This window comes from Balaenoptera acutorostrata, chromosome 7 (genome assembly GCF_949987535.1).
Source record: "Balaenoptera acutorostrata chromosome 7, mBalAcu1.1, whole genome shotgun sequence".
NCBI lineage: Eukaryota > Metazoa > Chordata > Mammalia > Artiodactyla > Balaenopteridae > Balaenoptera > Balaenoptera acutorostrata.
Genome location: NC_080070.1, coordinates 47036990 through 47052941, shown reverse-complemented (window position 1 = coordinate 47052941; position 15952 = coordinate 47036990). Strand labels below are relative to the sequence as shown.

At 54.0% G+C, this 15952-nt stretch overlaps 1 protein-coding gene across 4 annotated transcripts in view; it reads left to right on the top strand.

The window, feature by feature from the left end:
* The window catches only part of ADCYAP1R1 (ADCYAP receptor type I), a 56406-nt gene that overhangs the window by 16074 nt on the left and 24380 nt on the right, over positions 1-15952 (top strand). For all 4 annotated transcript variants that reach the window (XM_028164762.2, XM_028164761.2, XM_028164760.2 and 1 more), the window contains exons 4-8: positions 9067-9174; positions 11336-11356; positions 12603-12644; positions 14968-15077; positions 15722-15819. In XM_028164762.2, the coding sequence (XP_028020563.2) occupies positions 9067-9174; positions 11336-11356; positions 12603-12644; positions 14968-15077; positions 15722-15819 (379 nt within the window). The remainder of the gene's footprint in view (positions 1-9066; positions 9175-11335; positions 11357-12602; positions 12645-14967; positions 15078-15721; positions 15820-15952) is intronic.

Sequence of the window (15952 nt, the reverse complement as noted above, 5' to 3'; positions counted from 1 at the left end):
GAGCTTCTGGGAGAACTTAAAGAGACTGATGGCCAGGCCCTCCCCACACCAGCGTGATTGGCATTTGGACAGGGGGACTTGTTGAGAGCATGTGTTAAAAGCCTCCCGACGATTCTAAAGTGTATCCAAGTTTGAGAGCCACTGGGTTGGCCAGAGAATAGCCTCCACCAGGGTGCTTATGTCAACTTGGGCCAGAGAGCAGCCCCCAGCGTCCAGGCAAACCCGGCTGGGAGCCAAGAGTCCAATCTGACTATAAGCAAGAATCAGCATTATGGTATTAATATCTGTGCTTGGGGTGAAATGAGAGAGGCCAGCCCTCTTGCTGTACCCCTTCTCTGCGCCTCCCCTCCCCCTTCTGTCCCAAGCACATGCACCATGCACAGAACGCTGGCCAGGGGTCAGCCGATGTCCCGGAAACACACTTGAAAAAGAAAATCTGTCAGCTTGTTCCAGTGACTGTGAGTGTGTATTCACAGCAATGCTTGGATATATATTTTTATGTATTTATATATATATATATATATATATATATATATATATATATATATATATATATATTACTTGTATGTCCCCATGATCTTTTAAATCCCATAAAGTGAGTGCATTGGAATGAAGACACTGATCTGTTAGAGGGGAGGTGTGTCTGTGGCATGTACGTGTGGTTGGGGGGATGGTGAGGGGTTCCCAGGAGGGCACCTGCATCCCCTCAAATCCATATCCCTCACTGATCCTGGGACCTCCACCGCAAAGAGAACGTGGGACCGTAATGCATATAGGGGCCTTCAGAATGGAAGCCGAGGGACAGAGGTATGCTGGGGAGCGGCACCGGAGCTCAGCAGGCAGCTGAAGGGGGTAGAAAATATAGGTAAGATAGTGGAGGGTGAAAGCAAGCTTTCTGACTGGGTGGTTTTGTCCACAGCGTCCCTGGCGGGTTTTAAAGATGTTTATTGGGACCGTTGTTGAGGTGATATATTTAGTGGTTTTGTCCCTTATTCCAAACTCCTGAATGCTAAACAGAACTTGAGACAGCACCAAGTCCGGCTGTATCATGTGACACACGGAGAGGCTGAGGCCTGAGTTGGGTGTCGCTGGCCAAGTCACACCGAGGGCCAGAGCCAGCTCTGGGACAGGACCCAGGTCTGCTGTCCCAGCCAGGGAGGGCCCTCTGTGCTGCAGTGCTCTTGTGCCCAGAGAGAAGCAGAAAGGACTCCTGTGCGTGGGAACCAGCGCGTCCTCTCTGGAGCGTCCCCAGACCCACACAGGGCACAGGCACCGCCTGCTGGGCTGGCCGCTTTGTTCTCTCGGCTCAGCCCGGCCAGCCTGCCTGCCCAGGGTGAGTCCTGCCAGCACGTCCTCTTTGTGGGACTGCGGGCTTGCATCAATCTGGAGGCCTTCCCTGCATCTAAGTGGGCTGGTCAGGTGTGGTCCTCCTTGGGGGTCCCACGCCCCATACTCTGGAGAAGATGGAAGAGGGAGGCCTGAAGCGGCCTTGGCAGGGGCAGGAGGGAAGTGGCTTGGAGGAGGGACAAGAAAGCCTGCTCATTGCTATTCTGACCCAGCCTCTGAGGCCTGTCCAGGCTGCAGAGTGTGTATCCTAGCCCCCAGCTCCACCCTCACCAGAAGAGAGGCCTGGAGGAGGGCGGGGGAACCACTGCAAGGCTGGGCCCAGGCTCCCCATCCTCGGAGCACGATCAGCTTCTTGTCTGTGCCTCCCAGCTGCTCTGAGAGCGAACAGACCCCCAGCGTGGGGAGGGGGCGGGGTCTGTAGGGACCCTCCCTCTGTGGAACTCGCTCCCCAAATCTGACAAAGGGTTCTGTTTCTGTCCAAACCTGTTTTCCTTTGGTCCGTAGTTCTCAGGCTTAAGCCTGTATCAGAACCTCCGGGAAGGCTTGTTAAAACCCAGATTACTGGGCCCAGCCCCAGTTTCTGACTCAGTGGGTTTGATGGGGCCCGAGTGTCTGTATCTCTGGCAAGCTCCCGGTGGCGCTCCTGCTCTGGGGTCCGCACTTTGAGAACCACTGACTTCCAGAGGGGAGGGCTGCATCTCTAGTCCTTCCTCCACTCCCCTAGCACGGAATTCACAGCTGGTCCTCATTTTATGGATCAGAAACATTGGCTGTAAAGTAGATTTCAGTAAATTGAATCATTTTTTACCCGTGAATCGCATGCCGAAATGAGGGGCTTGTTCTAACAATACCCAGGCATCCTCAGGCAGCTTCTCAAAGAGAGGACTGCGCCTTTGTTTGAGTCCCCTTGGCGCCCCTGGTCTCATGAGTTTTGAACACTGTGTGGAACTGGACAGAATCATCACCATGACAACCCGAGATTAGCTCCTTATTTTGTTCCAGTCGGGGCTAATGGCTCTTGCGTTCTCTCTCCATTCAACCTGCCCAAGTGGTCTTTTCCCCTCCTGCTGTCACAAGGCACTGCCTCTCCTTGGCTGCTTTGTGTGTCAGCATCTTAGTGGGAGCAGCCCCGGAGAGTGTGCCCAGCATTCTCCCCCCGAGTGGGAATCCCCCGGTGCCTGAATTCCTCCCATCAAGTCCCATAGAGGCTTTCGGCGGGACAGACTGAGCCAGGAGGGCACAGGCAGGCTTCGTGTAGAATTGGGGCACAAGGGGGGTAGATCGGAAGGCTTGGGGTGTCAGAGTGGAGAGTTCTCCCAGGGAAGAGGGCCGGTTCTTATTTCCTCTGCACGGGGAAGAAGAGGACAGGAACTTTCTCAACCCCGCAGCCGTGTCTGATGCACTTGACCACCTCCTCCTTGAAGCAGGCTTTCCTGCTGCTGTGTCACCAGCGTCTGCTGGTTTTCCTTGTATTTCTGGCCACCCCTCCTGAGTCTTCTTTGCCGGCTCCTCTTCTGAGTGGTGGCATCTCCTCTGTTGGGGCCAGGCCCTAGTCTCTTCTCTTTTTTTCTTCTCAAATCTACGCCCTCTCACTGGACATATCATCCGGGTCCACAGCCCTACAGAGCCTCCCTGTGCCGACCACTTCCCATTCTCTTCCTCCAGTTCCAACTTCCCCGCTGAACACCAGAAATTTGTCTAACTGCCTATTTGAAATCTAGCTTCACTTGGCTCTTCGCATCATCTCAAACTAAACATACCCCAGATGACACTCTTGAGTTCCAGCTTGCCGATTCCCTCCACCACTCGCTTCTCATCCAGCCCTCCCCACTGTGGCGAGTGGCTCAGCTAGCCAGCCATCTAGACACTCAAACCCAGGTGCCGTCCTTGGCCCCTCTCTCCCGTTCCGCGCATCAGTCACGGTAGCCTAGACCATGCTGCGGTAACAAATGAACCTTAACATCTCAGAGACTTAGCTCCATAACATTTCTTGCTTGCACACGTCACCAGCCAGCGTGGTCAGCAGAGGTGGGAGGTGGAGTTCGACTCTGCCCGGTCCTTCAGAGATCCAGGCTCCTTTCATCTCGCAACACTGCCACCCTGGATATGCGGCCTCCAGGGATGCTGCAGAGAGGGGAGAGAGAGAGAGAAAGGGTATGGAGTCTGTGAGGGATGTTTTTGAGACCTGTTCATCACTTCCCCCCACTTCCCATGGGTGAGCACTCACTCACAACACTCCCTGGCACACTCACCGGCTGGGTCCAGCCAGTGTCACCAAGTCCTGTTAGTCCTGCCTACAGACTCTCCTACGCAGAACTCCTTTCTACCTTGGCTGCCATGGCTCCTAATCGAGCCCCACCACCCTCCTCTGGACTGCTGCCATATCCTGGCAGACATGTCTCCATGTTTGCTTTCCTGCTCTTGAAATATATTACCTTCCCACACAGCTGAATCAGATCACGTGACTGTGTCTTCAAACCCATCTGTGGGAGGCAGAATAATGCCCCCACCAAAGATGCCCACGTCCTAATCCCCAAAGCCTGTGAATGTGTTGCCTTACATGACAAAAGGGACTTGGCAGGTATAATTAAGATGGAGCAAGTAGCCTGGATTATTCAGGTGGATCCAGTGTAGTCACAAGCGTCCTTATGGGTGACAGGAGGCAGCAGGAGGATAAGAGGAGAGAGCTTTGAGGATGCTATGCTACTGGCTTGGAAGATGGGGAGAGTGGCCGCAGGTCAAGGGATGTGGGTGGCCTCCTGAACCTGGAAAAGACAAGGAAACAGATTCTCCTCTAGAGCCTCCAGAAGGAATGCTGACAACTTGACTTTGGCCCAGTGAGACTTCTGACCTCCAGAACTGTAAGATAAGAAATTGTGTCATTTTAAGCCACCAAGTTTGCTTTGTTATAGCAGCAACAGGAAAATAATACACCATCCAAGGTCTTCTCAGCATTTGGCATTAAATCCAAACTCATTCCCATGACCACAGGCTATAAGCCCTGTGCGGGCACAGACCAGGGGGGTTTATTCACCCCAGTTTTGCTCTTCAGTGTCTGACTTGTAACAGGCACTTAATATTTCTTGAATAAATGAGTGAAGAAGAGGGAAGGGAAGGGGAAAGAGAAGACACAAAAAAGGTAAAAGGAGAAGGGGGGCGGGGGAGAAAAGGCATCTTGAAATCTTCTAGCCTCAACAGAACTAAGCTTTGTTGGGACTGGAGTCTGGAGCAGATGGGGAAAGAGAAACTGGATGTGTTTTGTGGGCGTGGAAGGAAAATGAGTTGCTGTCCTTAGTTAGAAAAACCCAAGGCGCTCTCAGGAGCCCAAATCCCATCCTCATCTCCCTGGAAAACGTTCCTGGGAGGATTCAGCTCCAAGGCTCCTGAGGCCAGAGCAGACCCCATCAAGAACAGGAGAGGAGACAGACCCCACCTCTCTTCCTGTGTGGGTCAGGCCAGGAGGTGATAACTACAGGAGAAATGTGCACAAGGCATCTTGGGAAGCCCCGAGATGGTGACCTGCGTCTCCTGTGACCCCAGTGATGCAGGCCAGAGAGGTGTGTGGATGGCTGAAAGCTCCCGATGGGGTCGGGGACATTGTCCCGTAAAGCAAAACTGTTTCACAGCATTTCTGACACCAAATGTGTGGCTTTTCCATACCAAGCAATTCTCCAGTTTTCTCCGGATACCCACTGGATGTCCCTACAATTTAATTCAAATCTGACACTAACTACCTGGAGTTAGCACAGACCCAGCAGGCTAAGGGTCAGCTTCAGGAGACTGCTCCCCCATTTCAGATGCCAGTTGCAAGTCGTGGGTCCCCAGGTTACCCACACTTCAGTGTGTCTTGGCTACAAATCAGGAGTTCCCATGGCCTCCTCCTCAGGCTCCATAATTTGCTATAATGGCTCACAGAACTCGGGAACACATTTACCAGTTTACTATAAAAGATGTTATAAAGGATATAAATGACCAGCCAGAGGAAGAGGTACATAGGGTGAGGTCCAGAAGGATCCCAAGTGCGGGAGCTTCTGTCTCTGTGGAGTTTGGAGTGTGCCACCTTCCTGGTACATGGATGTGTTCACCAACACAGAGGCTCTCCAGATCCCATTGTTTAGGGGTATATGGATGTTCCATCATGTAGGCATGATTGATTAAATCATTGGCCATTGGTGATTAACTCGATTTCCCGCCCCTCTCCCCTCCCCCAAGGTTGAGAGGTGGGGCTGAAAATTCCAATTCACTAATCACATAGTTGGTTCCTCCGGGGATCAGCCCCAATCCTCCAAGAGCCATTTCATTAGCATACACTCAGATATGGCTGAAAGGGGCTTATGAGTAACAAAAGATACTCCTCTGACACCATCACCCAGGATGTTACCAGGGTTTTAGGAGCTCTGTGCCAGGAATCCGGGATGAAGGCCAAATCCATAATTCTTATTATATCACAATATCATAGTCTCCTAAACCCAGACACTGGGATTGGGCCCTGGAGTTATGGGTTCTAGTTTCAGGCTTCATACCTGCCCTGGTACTACAGGAATTGCCCCTAGGATCCTTAGTGTATGGAGGGGACTCAGGCTAGGAACCAGGAGGGCTTCCAGAGTGTGGCAGGTCACAGGGCAGGGTGAGGGGACCTTGGCAGATGCCCCTTTGAGGATGTCTGTCCTGGCAGTGGGGCCAGGGAAGGCAGCCCCAGCCTCCCAGCCATCCTTCTGGGCCCCAGCATATCCTGAGTCAATCTCTTCCCGATTTGAGTTCTAATCACTGAGAGTTGGGAGTCCCCTCAGAGACACCCCGCCCTTGCTGTGCACAGAGGGAAACTGAATCAGGACAGGGGGGATGGAGACTTACCAGAATCATGCAGTGAGCCCTTGGCAGAAGGTCTGGGACTTCCCTGGTGGTCCAGTAGTTGGGACTCTGCGCTTCCAACGCAGAGGGCACGGGTTTGATCCCCATGCGTGCCACGCGGTACGGCCAAAAATAAATAAATAAATAAACAAACTTAAAAAAAAAGAAAACAACTCAAGTCTGTGGCTGCCCTGCAGGTGTGGAGGGGACACCCTGCCCTTTCCCTCCCCCTGCCCTCAAATGCAGACTTCGCAAATTTGTTTTTTCGACCTCTGTAGCCCTGGGCCTGATGGGCCCTGGCACACTGTAGGTGCTCAGTGAATAGCTGTTAAGAGGATGAATCCCTGCCTCGCCTCCACACCTCTGACCTCCAACCTGGGAGCCTGTGTGCTCGCTCTATAACGAGTCCTAGGCCTTAGGAACGTCAGCTGGCAGAAGCAGCTGGCCGTGCCAGGGCCTAATGTTCCACATTAAGGGAACATCTGTTGACTGGGGCTCCCAGGGCATGGGCCAGACACAGCCACGCTCCATGACCATTCCACGGTCAACACGGGCCATGGCGGCCAAAGATGTACTGTTAGGTCTTTTTTCAAGGATACGTTGTCGTAACCAGCCACGTGCAGGTTGGAGTCCTGCTGTGATGGGTGGACAGGAGCCATCAGTGACAGACCTGGGACCCATCTCCCTTCATGTGGCCCCAGCATCCTCATCTTCTTGGTTGGTTGTCCTCAGAGCTTTCTATGATGCTTCTGTCTCCCAAACTCAGGCATTCTGGGAGCAGGATACTATAGGCTAATGTGACTGGGTGTGAATTCTAAAGTAGCCAGGTCTGAGTTCTGAGAGAGAGGGTTTTCTGCACCTGGAAGCTTTGGGCGCCTTCTGGTCCAAACGGGACCGGAAAGTCAGTCATAGACCCCAACAGAGAGGCTGTGAGCTCACGAGGACCACCCCGGGCCCCCATCCTTGCCCAGTGCCTGCCCAGCACCTGCTGGGCTTTCTCTGTGTCTGTCAGTGGCCCTCCACTGGCCTTCCTTCTCACCTGGTAGGGCTGTGTTTCATCTCTCTTTCTTGGGGGAATGATCCCCAGGGACACCTAATTGAAATAATGAAATTAATGGTAATAACAATGGCGAGCATGCATTGAGTGAGCCCGCCATGAGCTTTACATGTATGAACTCATTAGTCCTCCTAGCAGTCCTGTGGGGTGGGACAAGCGCTGGCTGTCCCATACATGGCAGAGAAGCCCTCCCAAGCCCTTGTTATAGACCGCTCAGCAGGATGTGGTCCCTTTTCTGAAAGTCTGTACTCTGCCATCAGACATGCCACACTGCTGCCTCCCTTCTCTGCCTTTGCCCCCCTGTCATGATTACATCTCTGCCTGCCTGGAAAATGTGGGGTTCCATGCTCCTCTCACATCACGTCCTTTCCCTGGGTGAGCTCTCATCCCAGGGCCTCACCCATGCCCCACATGCCAGAGTGAGAAGCAAGGGCCAGGCCTTAGGAACCACGTTAAGGAGCTGAGGTGATAGGACCACTGGATGGCGCTCACTGGGGGTGGCGGCTGTGTGACCCAGCCACATCTTCCTTTGGAAGAGCTCACGGTCACAGCTCTGTGCGGTTGAGTGAGGAGACCACTGGGGAGGCTGTAACCATGGTCCCAGTGAAAGGTGGTCATCCCTTAGGTGGGAGTGCAAGGATGGAGAGTAGGGCGTGGATTCCACAAATATTCGGAGGTCAAGCCAGCAGGACTTGGTGACCAATCGGCTATGGAGCATGAAGGAGAAGGAGACAAAGCAAGAGTGCCTCCAGGGTTCTAGCTGGGGCTGAGACAGGAAATCGGGTTTTGTAGGAGACGCTGAGTTGAGTCTTGGACACGCTGTGTGTGGATTGTCTTGGGCCTTGCAAGGTGGGGATATCCAGCAGGCCCCTAGCCATGGAAGGCAGCTCCCATGTTGTGCAGGAGTCAGGGTTGGGAGTTGTCTGTGTAATTCTCTCCTGAAGTCCTTGGGCCTGGTGGTCTCGTTTAAGGGCAGTGGGACAAGGGGCCGAGGGCAGGGCAGACACAAGCCCCTGCATGCAGTCGGGGTGGGCAGGGTGGGGCCCACTCAGTAAGGGCGGAGAGGTCAGTAAGGGCAAGAGGCCTCTCGGTGGAGAGGAGGGGCTGAGTCAGATGAGGGGTGAAGCATGAAGGGGAGGTGAGGAGGTGGTGATGGGAGTACAGAGAACTCCACAGAGAGGCTGGCAAGGGCTGGAAGGAGAGCAGGCACAGGGGTCGGAGGGTCCACTGAGCCCCCCAGTTCTGAAAATCTGGTGGCCAAGCTCAACGTCTTCCTCCTTCTCACAGGCTCATGTCCAGCGAGTCACCCGTCTTGGCGATTCCTAAATAGCTCTCAGTTTGTCCTCGCTCTTCTCCAGCCCTCGGTGCCCGCCTGATCCGGGCGTGCCTCGCCACCACAGTGGCCTCTGAGGGGGTCCCTGCCTCCTGGCTCTCTGTGCTCCGAGCCCTTTCACAGTTCGGGGCCTGGGCTTTGCAGGCCTCTCCCCTCCTCCCCATCCCCCATCTGGCCAATTTGTGCTCCTCTTCAGGTCCCAGCTCCGTGTCATCTTCCTGCTCCAGGCCTGCCCTGAAAGGCGGTGGGCGACTGGTGGGGGGGGGGGCGTGGAGCGGCATCCTCGGGCCACACGGTTCCTGCCCCTCCCCTGAGGGGGAGGGAGGGCCCACCGAGGAGGTCGATGTGAAGTGGGACCCCACCGTGATGTGGAGCCTGGGGACGTGGAAGAGCTCACGCAGGGTGATGTGTGCGTGTTACGTGTGTGTGTGTATGTGGGCGTCTGGATGCCCTCTCACCATGGTTCCCTTCCTCACAGGCTGCCCTGGGATGTGGGACAACATCACATGTTGGAAGCCTGCCCATGTGGGAGAGATGGTCCTCGTCAGTTGCCCCGAGCTCTTCCGAATCTTCAACCCAGACCAAGGTGGGTTCCCCCGGGGGGCCTCTTCAGGCCACTCTGGGTCCAGCCTACTCCCCATATTCGGACCTCAGGCTTTTCTGAGAGACAAGCACCAGAGACATAGAGCGCCCTGCAGGCAGATATTTCCCATTCCAGAGCTCATGTGCTGGTGGGGAGATGAAATCACGGACCCTCGTGCACACAGGGACACAGAAGCACCCCTCAGACGTGGCAAGTCCACGTGGAGGTGCATCGTTGTGGCTGGGCTCTCGAACTTGGACTCCATCACTTAACCCAGCCGGGGACCTTGAGCAGGGCATTCACCCCTCTGTCCCCCATTTCCTAGTCTGTAGTCTGTCAAATGGGAATGTGGCATGGTGACCGGGGAACCAGGTGGAAGCTGCAGATGGAAGTCCCTTAGCGAGACTGGGCATGTCTTAATGGTCAGTGGTAAGTGTTAGCTGATGTTATCACCATTATCACTCACTCAGAGAGGCCTGGGTGACCACCTCTCCGTGGGGAGGGGTCTGAGGGGAAGGGGTTCTGGGGAGTCTCTCCTTTGAATGTGAGTCTGGTGGTCTCTCCAGGCCTGTTCCTGTCTTTGGTGGAGGTCTCGTGGACTCCTAAAGAAGGTTGGAAGCTGATGAGTCCACATTGACACTGGGAGGGGCCTGGAGCCAGACCGGCCCTCTACCCCAATCCTGGGGGTGTCACGGGAAGCAGGGTGGCAAGCTGAGGGGCGCTGAGTTGGGCTGGGCGGGGAGAGATGGCGGGGCTGGGCTCCAGGCCGGTGATGTACTGAGAACCACCCGTGGACCGCTGAGCCCTGGGTTGGGGCCTTGGTTTGAGGAGGACACAGGGTGGGGCTCCTGAGGAGATTAGAGAGTCTGAGACACATGTGTGCGGCCATGCTCGGGCCCCTTGAGACCTAGGTCTCAGCTTCGTCCTTCCACCTGCCTAAGGCTTCAGCCAGTGTCCTTCCAGAAGTGGAGAGTCTCCAAGCTCCACTTCACTACAGAATCCTGCCTGCCGCTGTCCCTAATGTGTGTGTGAGAGGCAGCGGCAAAGTCTTTCACACTTGTAAGTCCAGCAACCTAGACTGTGCCTGGAGGGGAAGGAGCTTTTGCAAGAGGTGGCGGAGGGAGGTAGTGGCATTGTATCGGGGTGCCAGGGCCCCATCTCTGCCTCCCCGCCCAGGACCAGAGGAGGCAGGGTCTAGCTGCACCGCACCCCTGCCTCGCCTCCCCACAACTTCCCCTCCAGGGCGGGGCCTGTTAGCCGCACCTCCCACCTCCAGAATCTCCAGCCAGCCCAGCAGGAGGGTGGCAGTTGAACTCTTCCATCCTGACAGCGTGGGGACTGGGTGTGACCCAGGGCAGGATGGGAAGTGCTGAAGCGAGAGGCACAGTATGAATGGTGGGACGTCAGGCGAGGTGGCAGCCCGCTGATTCAGCCCAGGTTCTAATTCATTCCTATAGAAACCGACTTAATCACTTCCTCCACTCACGTACTCCTTTCGTTCAGTCGTTTATTTAAAGTTGACGGAACAGCTACTCTGGGTCAGGTACCATGGCAGGACTTCTTCTTTTCAACCACAAAAAAACGTAAAATGAATCAGCAGTAAAATAAAATTTTCTAAAGATAAACTTTCCTTCAGACTCTATGCCTCCCTCTGGCAATTGCACAATGAATGTGTTATTTACCCCTGCTTCTTAATGGTTCATTAAGGCAGGGCTTTTTAGCATCTCCATTCACAAAGCTGGATTAGTGAGACTTGCCTTAAATACTTAGAAAGCTGAAGGTGGCGTTTTTTTCATTTTATTTCTTGGTTCCCAGGGCTGAATCTCATGCTCATTGTAATAGTTGTTGCTCTGCAGGCTATTGGAGAGACAGGAGCGTTGATCGCTCTCCTCCTTACACATGCCTCTGATATTTCTCTTTAACTGTGTCCTGTTCCCGACGGAATCGTAGAAGTCTCCAGTGTCTGGTCCAGCCCCAGCTTGTAGTTCTCATGCCTCTGGTCACCCCCAGCAGAGCCTCTCTCCAGAGTCCGGGAGTGGGAAAGAGGAGGAAATCATCAGCAGGGCGCAGAGAGAGCAGACCTGACTTTAGCCCCCTTGCTCACCTCTGTGTTCTCTCTCTCTCTGTCTTTCTGTCTGTCTGTCTCTCTCTCTCTCTGTTTCAGTCTGGGAGACGGAAACCATCGGTAAGAGGAACCTTGGAGAGGACAGACTGCTGATCATCTGTCCATCTGTCCATCCGGCAGGAGCCTGGCTCTGACTGCTGGGAGTGGGTGGTGGGGGGAATGAGAGGCTCATCAGGGGCTGGGTTCATCCCACCTCCCCCCCCCCACCCCCTCCCTCCTTGGCCATCTGGAGGTAGGGGAGACACAGGAGGATGGAAGATGGAGCTCTTGGTCTCAGGGTGCTCATGAGCTTGTTTAGGAAGTTGAGACTTGCCTGTGGAGAGGTTAGCAAACAAGCCCACCCGTGTGCATAGGCACGTGCATATGTACACATACAGGCCTGATTGTGTGAGTGAGCCCACATGTGGAGTTGGAATGTATGGCAAGCTCCAGAGTAGAAGAGACCTAACCAGGTGGCATTCAGGCAGAATAACGATGATGTCGGGGAGGCTTCCTGGAGGAGGTGGCATGTCAGCTGAACCTTGAAAACAGAATTTTGAGAAGTAGAGGGGAAATTGGGGTTCACTGCTAACAGGAGATTCAGCCTAAAGAAAGGGTGGAGGTGGGAATAAAGAGTCAGGAGAGAAAGAGAAAGAATGTCTGAGGAGGAAGTCTTTGGAGTTCTGGGTTCCCTTTGATGGGAGTGGTTTGTGGGCTGAGATTGAGGGTTGAGCACCAAAGAAAAAATGCAAGCCCAGGACACATATTGCTATTCTTTGCCCTTTTCTTGAAAAGACCCAGTTAATTAATTTATTTACAAAACAGAAATAGACTCACAGACATAGAAAACAAACTTATGGTTACCAAAGGGGATAGCAGAGGTGGGGGCGGAGATAAATTAGGAGTTTGGCATTAACATATACACACTACTTTATATAAAATAGATAAACAACAAGGGCCTACAAAAAAAGAGGAAAGGCCCAGTTACCCTCTTCCAGTCCTCTCCCACTCCAGAGGCCCTCCCATCCTCCTGACAATGTCCCATTTCCAGTCCCTGTGGTCCAGTGCAGAGAACTGAGTCATGGGCCACCATTAGCATCGTAGAAATACAAAGCAAATGAGATGTCATTGGAAGGTGCAGTGTGTCAGACAGGTGTGTGTGGGTGCTCTGTGTGATGCAGCCTCTTGGCCAAGATCCCGCCTCCCCCCAGCCCCCATCCTTCAGGCCAGGGGCAGCCTTGGCCTTCCACGGTGCAGAGTAAGCAGTGGATAGCCCTGGCAAGCTGATGGCCAGGTGTCCCGACTCATGCTCACGCCTGTTTTGCAGGAGAGTTTGGTTTTGCTGACAGTAACTCCTTGGATCTCTCAGGTAAGGGATGAGCTGGGGTTTACCATGGGCTGGCTGGAGGGAGGGCATCTGCTAACCCGTGAACTTGGGGAACCCCTCCTTCCAGGCCGGTCTATGCCTCTCTGTGGCTGTGTGATCTTTGGCAGCTCGCTTTCCTTCTCTGATAAAGCTGTGGATTTTCTCCATGGAAATTTGCACGCAAGTGCTCAGACAGAACACTGTGCATACAATTTCAGGGAAGCATAGATCTCAGGAAAGAGCTCCTTGGTTAAGTGGTCTCTGATAGCGTTGAACTCCCATATGTAGAACAGTGGTTCTCATACTTTAAAAGTCACCTAGTGGGCTTGTTAAAGCAGATTCCTGGACCACACTCCCAGAGTCTGATTTAGCAGGCCTGGGTGGGGCCTGAGAACGTGCATTTCTAGCCAGTCTCCCAGGTGATGCTGATGGGCTGGTCTGGGGAGGGCACCCACTTTGAGAACCCCTGCCCTAAGATTCTGTGCTCCTACAAAGTTGCTGGGGCAAAACAGCCTAGTGAAGTAGGTGCAACCACTGCAGGGTGTTGACAATCTGGAGAGTACTACATCTTCCGGAGATTTCTATCAGAACAGTAGAGTGGCAGATTCATGGAATAGTTCTGAACAAAAAGGTTTATACTTTTCTGAGCCCACGCTGTATTATAAAAAGAGAAAGAAGGAAAATAAAAGAAAGGAAATGGCTTGTATCTCCAGGATACTTTTTTAAAAAAATGTTTTTCAAAGCAACTTCCCTTTCATCTTCCCACCACCCCGATGTGGGCAAAGCAGAGAGGAGACCCAGGGAAGGGAAGGGCTTGGCCAAGGCCGTGGTCCCCTAGGACGTGCAGACTTTCTGAAAGAAACATTCAGAGGGACTTGGAAAGAGGTTGCCAGTAGCAGCCTGAAACAGATTTGCTGGAAGAAAGAACCATTTGGCATCAAACTGTGGGACAGAAGTGAGCCCTTCTCTCCCTGGGCCTGCCAGATGTCCTTTTTGTCCTGGGTCATAAGACTCAGAATCTGAGCAGCGATGGAGACCAGTCTCCCCGCTCTGGGCAGAGCTCTCTTTATGGCAGGATAGCCCACCCTCTGCTGCTTCCCAGAGTCCCAGGAAGTGCGTTTCTGACTCCTGCCTAAAAAGCACTGGCCTTAGACCTTCCAACTCAACCAGCAGGACACGAGGTTGGAAAAGTGTAGGGGTCTCCTTTCTTGGCCTCTGCCCTTGCCCCCTTCCTGAGTGCCCCAGAGGTGGCCTTGGCCACAGAGGGGGGGATTCTTCCAACAACATGGGTGTTGGAGCCTCTTTTATGCAGATGTCTCTTGTATACGATTTTCTGGCCCCTGAATCCTGAAAGGAAGAGCCAACCCCAGGTGTCCTAACACACCAGGTAAACTCCCAGGAAGCCAGTCTGGGAAGAGGGGTCAGTCTGGGGCCACACTCAGGGGCTGGGCTGGAGGCAGAGGTGGCTGCTGTCTTCTGCCTTCCCCCAGACATCCGTGGTTCACCTTTAGACAATCAGGAGCGGGGAAGATGAAACAAGCAATCATTAAAGGCCAAAAGGCACCCAGGCGGGGTGAAAACCAGACTGGACTGCACTCTGCAGCCAGCAAATGACTCCTGCCCCCTCTGGTGTCCTGCAAAATGGCCTTTAAAGTCGAGCAAAAGAAAATTCAAGTGTATTAGTGACAGGAAACAGACCTCTAAACCTGAAAAGGCAAAGTCTTTTTTTTTTTAAGCCTAAATATGTATCTTAATAAGATCTGATGCTAGGTTAATGGAGGTCTGGTCCTTGTTAATTAAGCCAGCCACGTGTCCCCTTGACATGGGATATTGCAGCTGCTGGAAGGCCCAGAGCTCCCAGTAAAGGCATCACCTAGAGCTCCAGGTATGACGAGAACTCCTGCTGCACCACCACCTGAGGTGATTCCTGGGCCAGAATCTTTGGGCCTGGAATCTGCATTTGTGATCCCAGGTCATTCTTCTGCTCACTGAAGTTTGGCAAGTGCTGACCCAGGGCCTAGGGCAGGGGCTCAGGCCTTTCCCTAGGGAGAAGGAGGCTGGATTCGTTCGGGCTCAGTCCCCTCACCCCTTGTTTAGAGATCAGCTTGCACCTTGTCCTCCTACCCTCCTCGTCCTGTGTATAAAGGGTAAGCAATTACTACTTTCCCTTGGACAGTGGAGGATCTCATGAACCTTCAGCTGCCATGCTTCTCGGATGGGCATGTGGATCTCCAGGAATTCCCACTTAAGAAGTAATTTTCGATTAAGAATTTCGGAGCCCTTTTCAATCATTTCAGTGGCTCGCTGAGTTTTTGTTCTGCTGCAGGCATGAGGGTGGTGAGCCGGAACTGCACAGAGGGTGGATGGTCGGAGCCGTTCCCTCATTATTTCGATGCTTGTGGGTTTGATGAGTACGAGTCTGAGACCGGGGACCAGGTGAGTGTCTGCTCCTCACCTGGAGGTGGAGGGATGAGGATGAGGAGGTGGGTGGAAGGGTGTGTCTCCCAGAGGCCTTGACTCCTCCTGATGGACGTGCAGAAGCTCCGGTCCCCAGGCAGCATTCATGAGCACCTGCTGCATACCCTGCTGCGTGAGAGGGCAGGACTTTCATTCGCTCATTCTGGGCTGAGAAACAACTGGTTTGCTGCTTGAGCTCCTTTGGCCCCCAGCCCGGGTCCTCCACCTCCGTAGCTACTCTTTCAGGATACACAGCCTTTCTGCGGCCCGGCCATTGAAGGGTTAATGTGGGGCAGAGCAGGGGGCCTCCTGGCTCCTCCTCCAGGATGAGGCTGGGCCCCGTTCTGGCTGGTCAGTGCTCCTGCGCTCTGCCAGCACTCAGCTTTTGCACAGTGCGGACCCTGCAGAGGGAGGAGGTGGCTGGGGGTGGGGGTGGGGGCTGGGGGTGTCAGGGTGGTGGAGGAACTGATGGGGGAGTGGAGGAGAGGCCATCAACAAGACAAGAGAGGAAGGAGGAGCTGGGCAGCAGGCCCTGGCCTGGGAGATCGGATGCAGTTCCGTGGGGGCCAGGGGCCAGGGGCAGGCCCCGTGTGGAGCCCTGCGTGTCCTGTGCTCTGCTCCAGGATTATTACTACCTGTCGGTGAAGACCCTGTACACAGTTGGCTACAGCACGTCCCTCGTCACCCTCACCACTGCCATGGTCATCCTGTGTCGTTTCCGGTGAGACCCTGGGCAGCATTCGAGCGAGCGCGGCCCACCCCAGCTTAGAGCCCTTGCTCCATCCCTCCCACCTCCCACTCCTTCCCTGGATGTCAGCTCTGGAAGTCCCTTGGAAGACATTTCCCCCACCCGT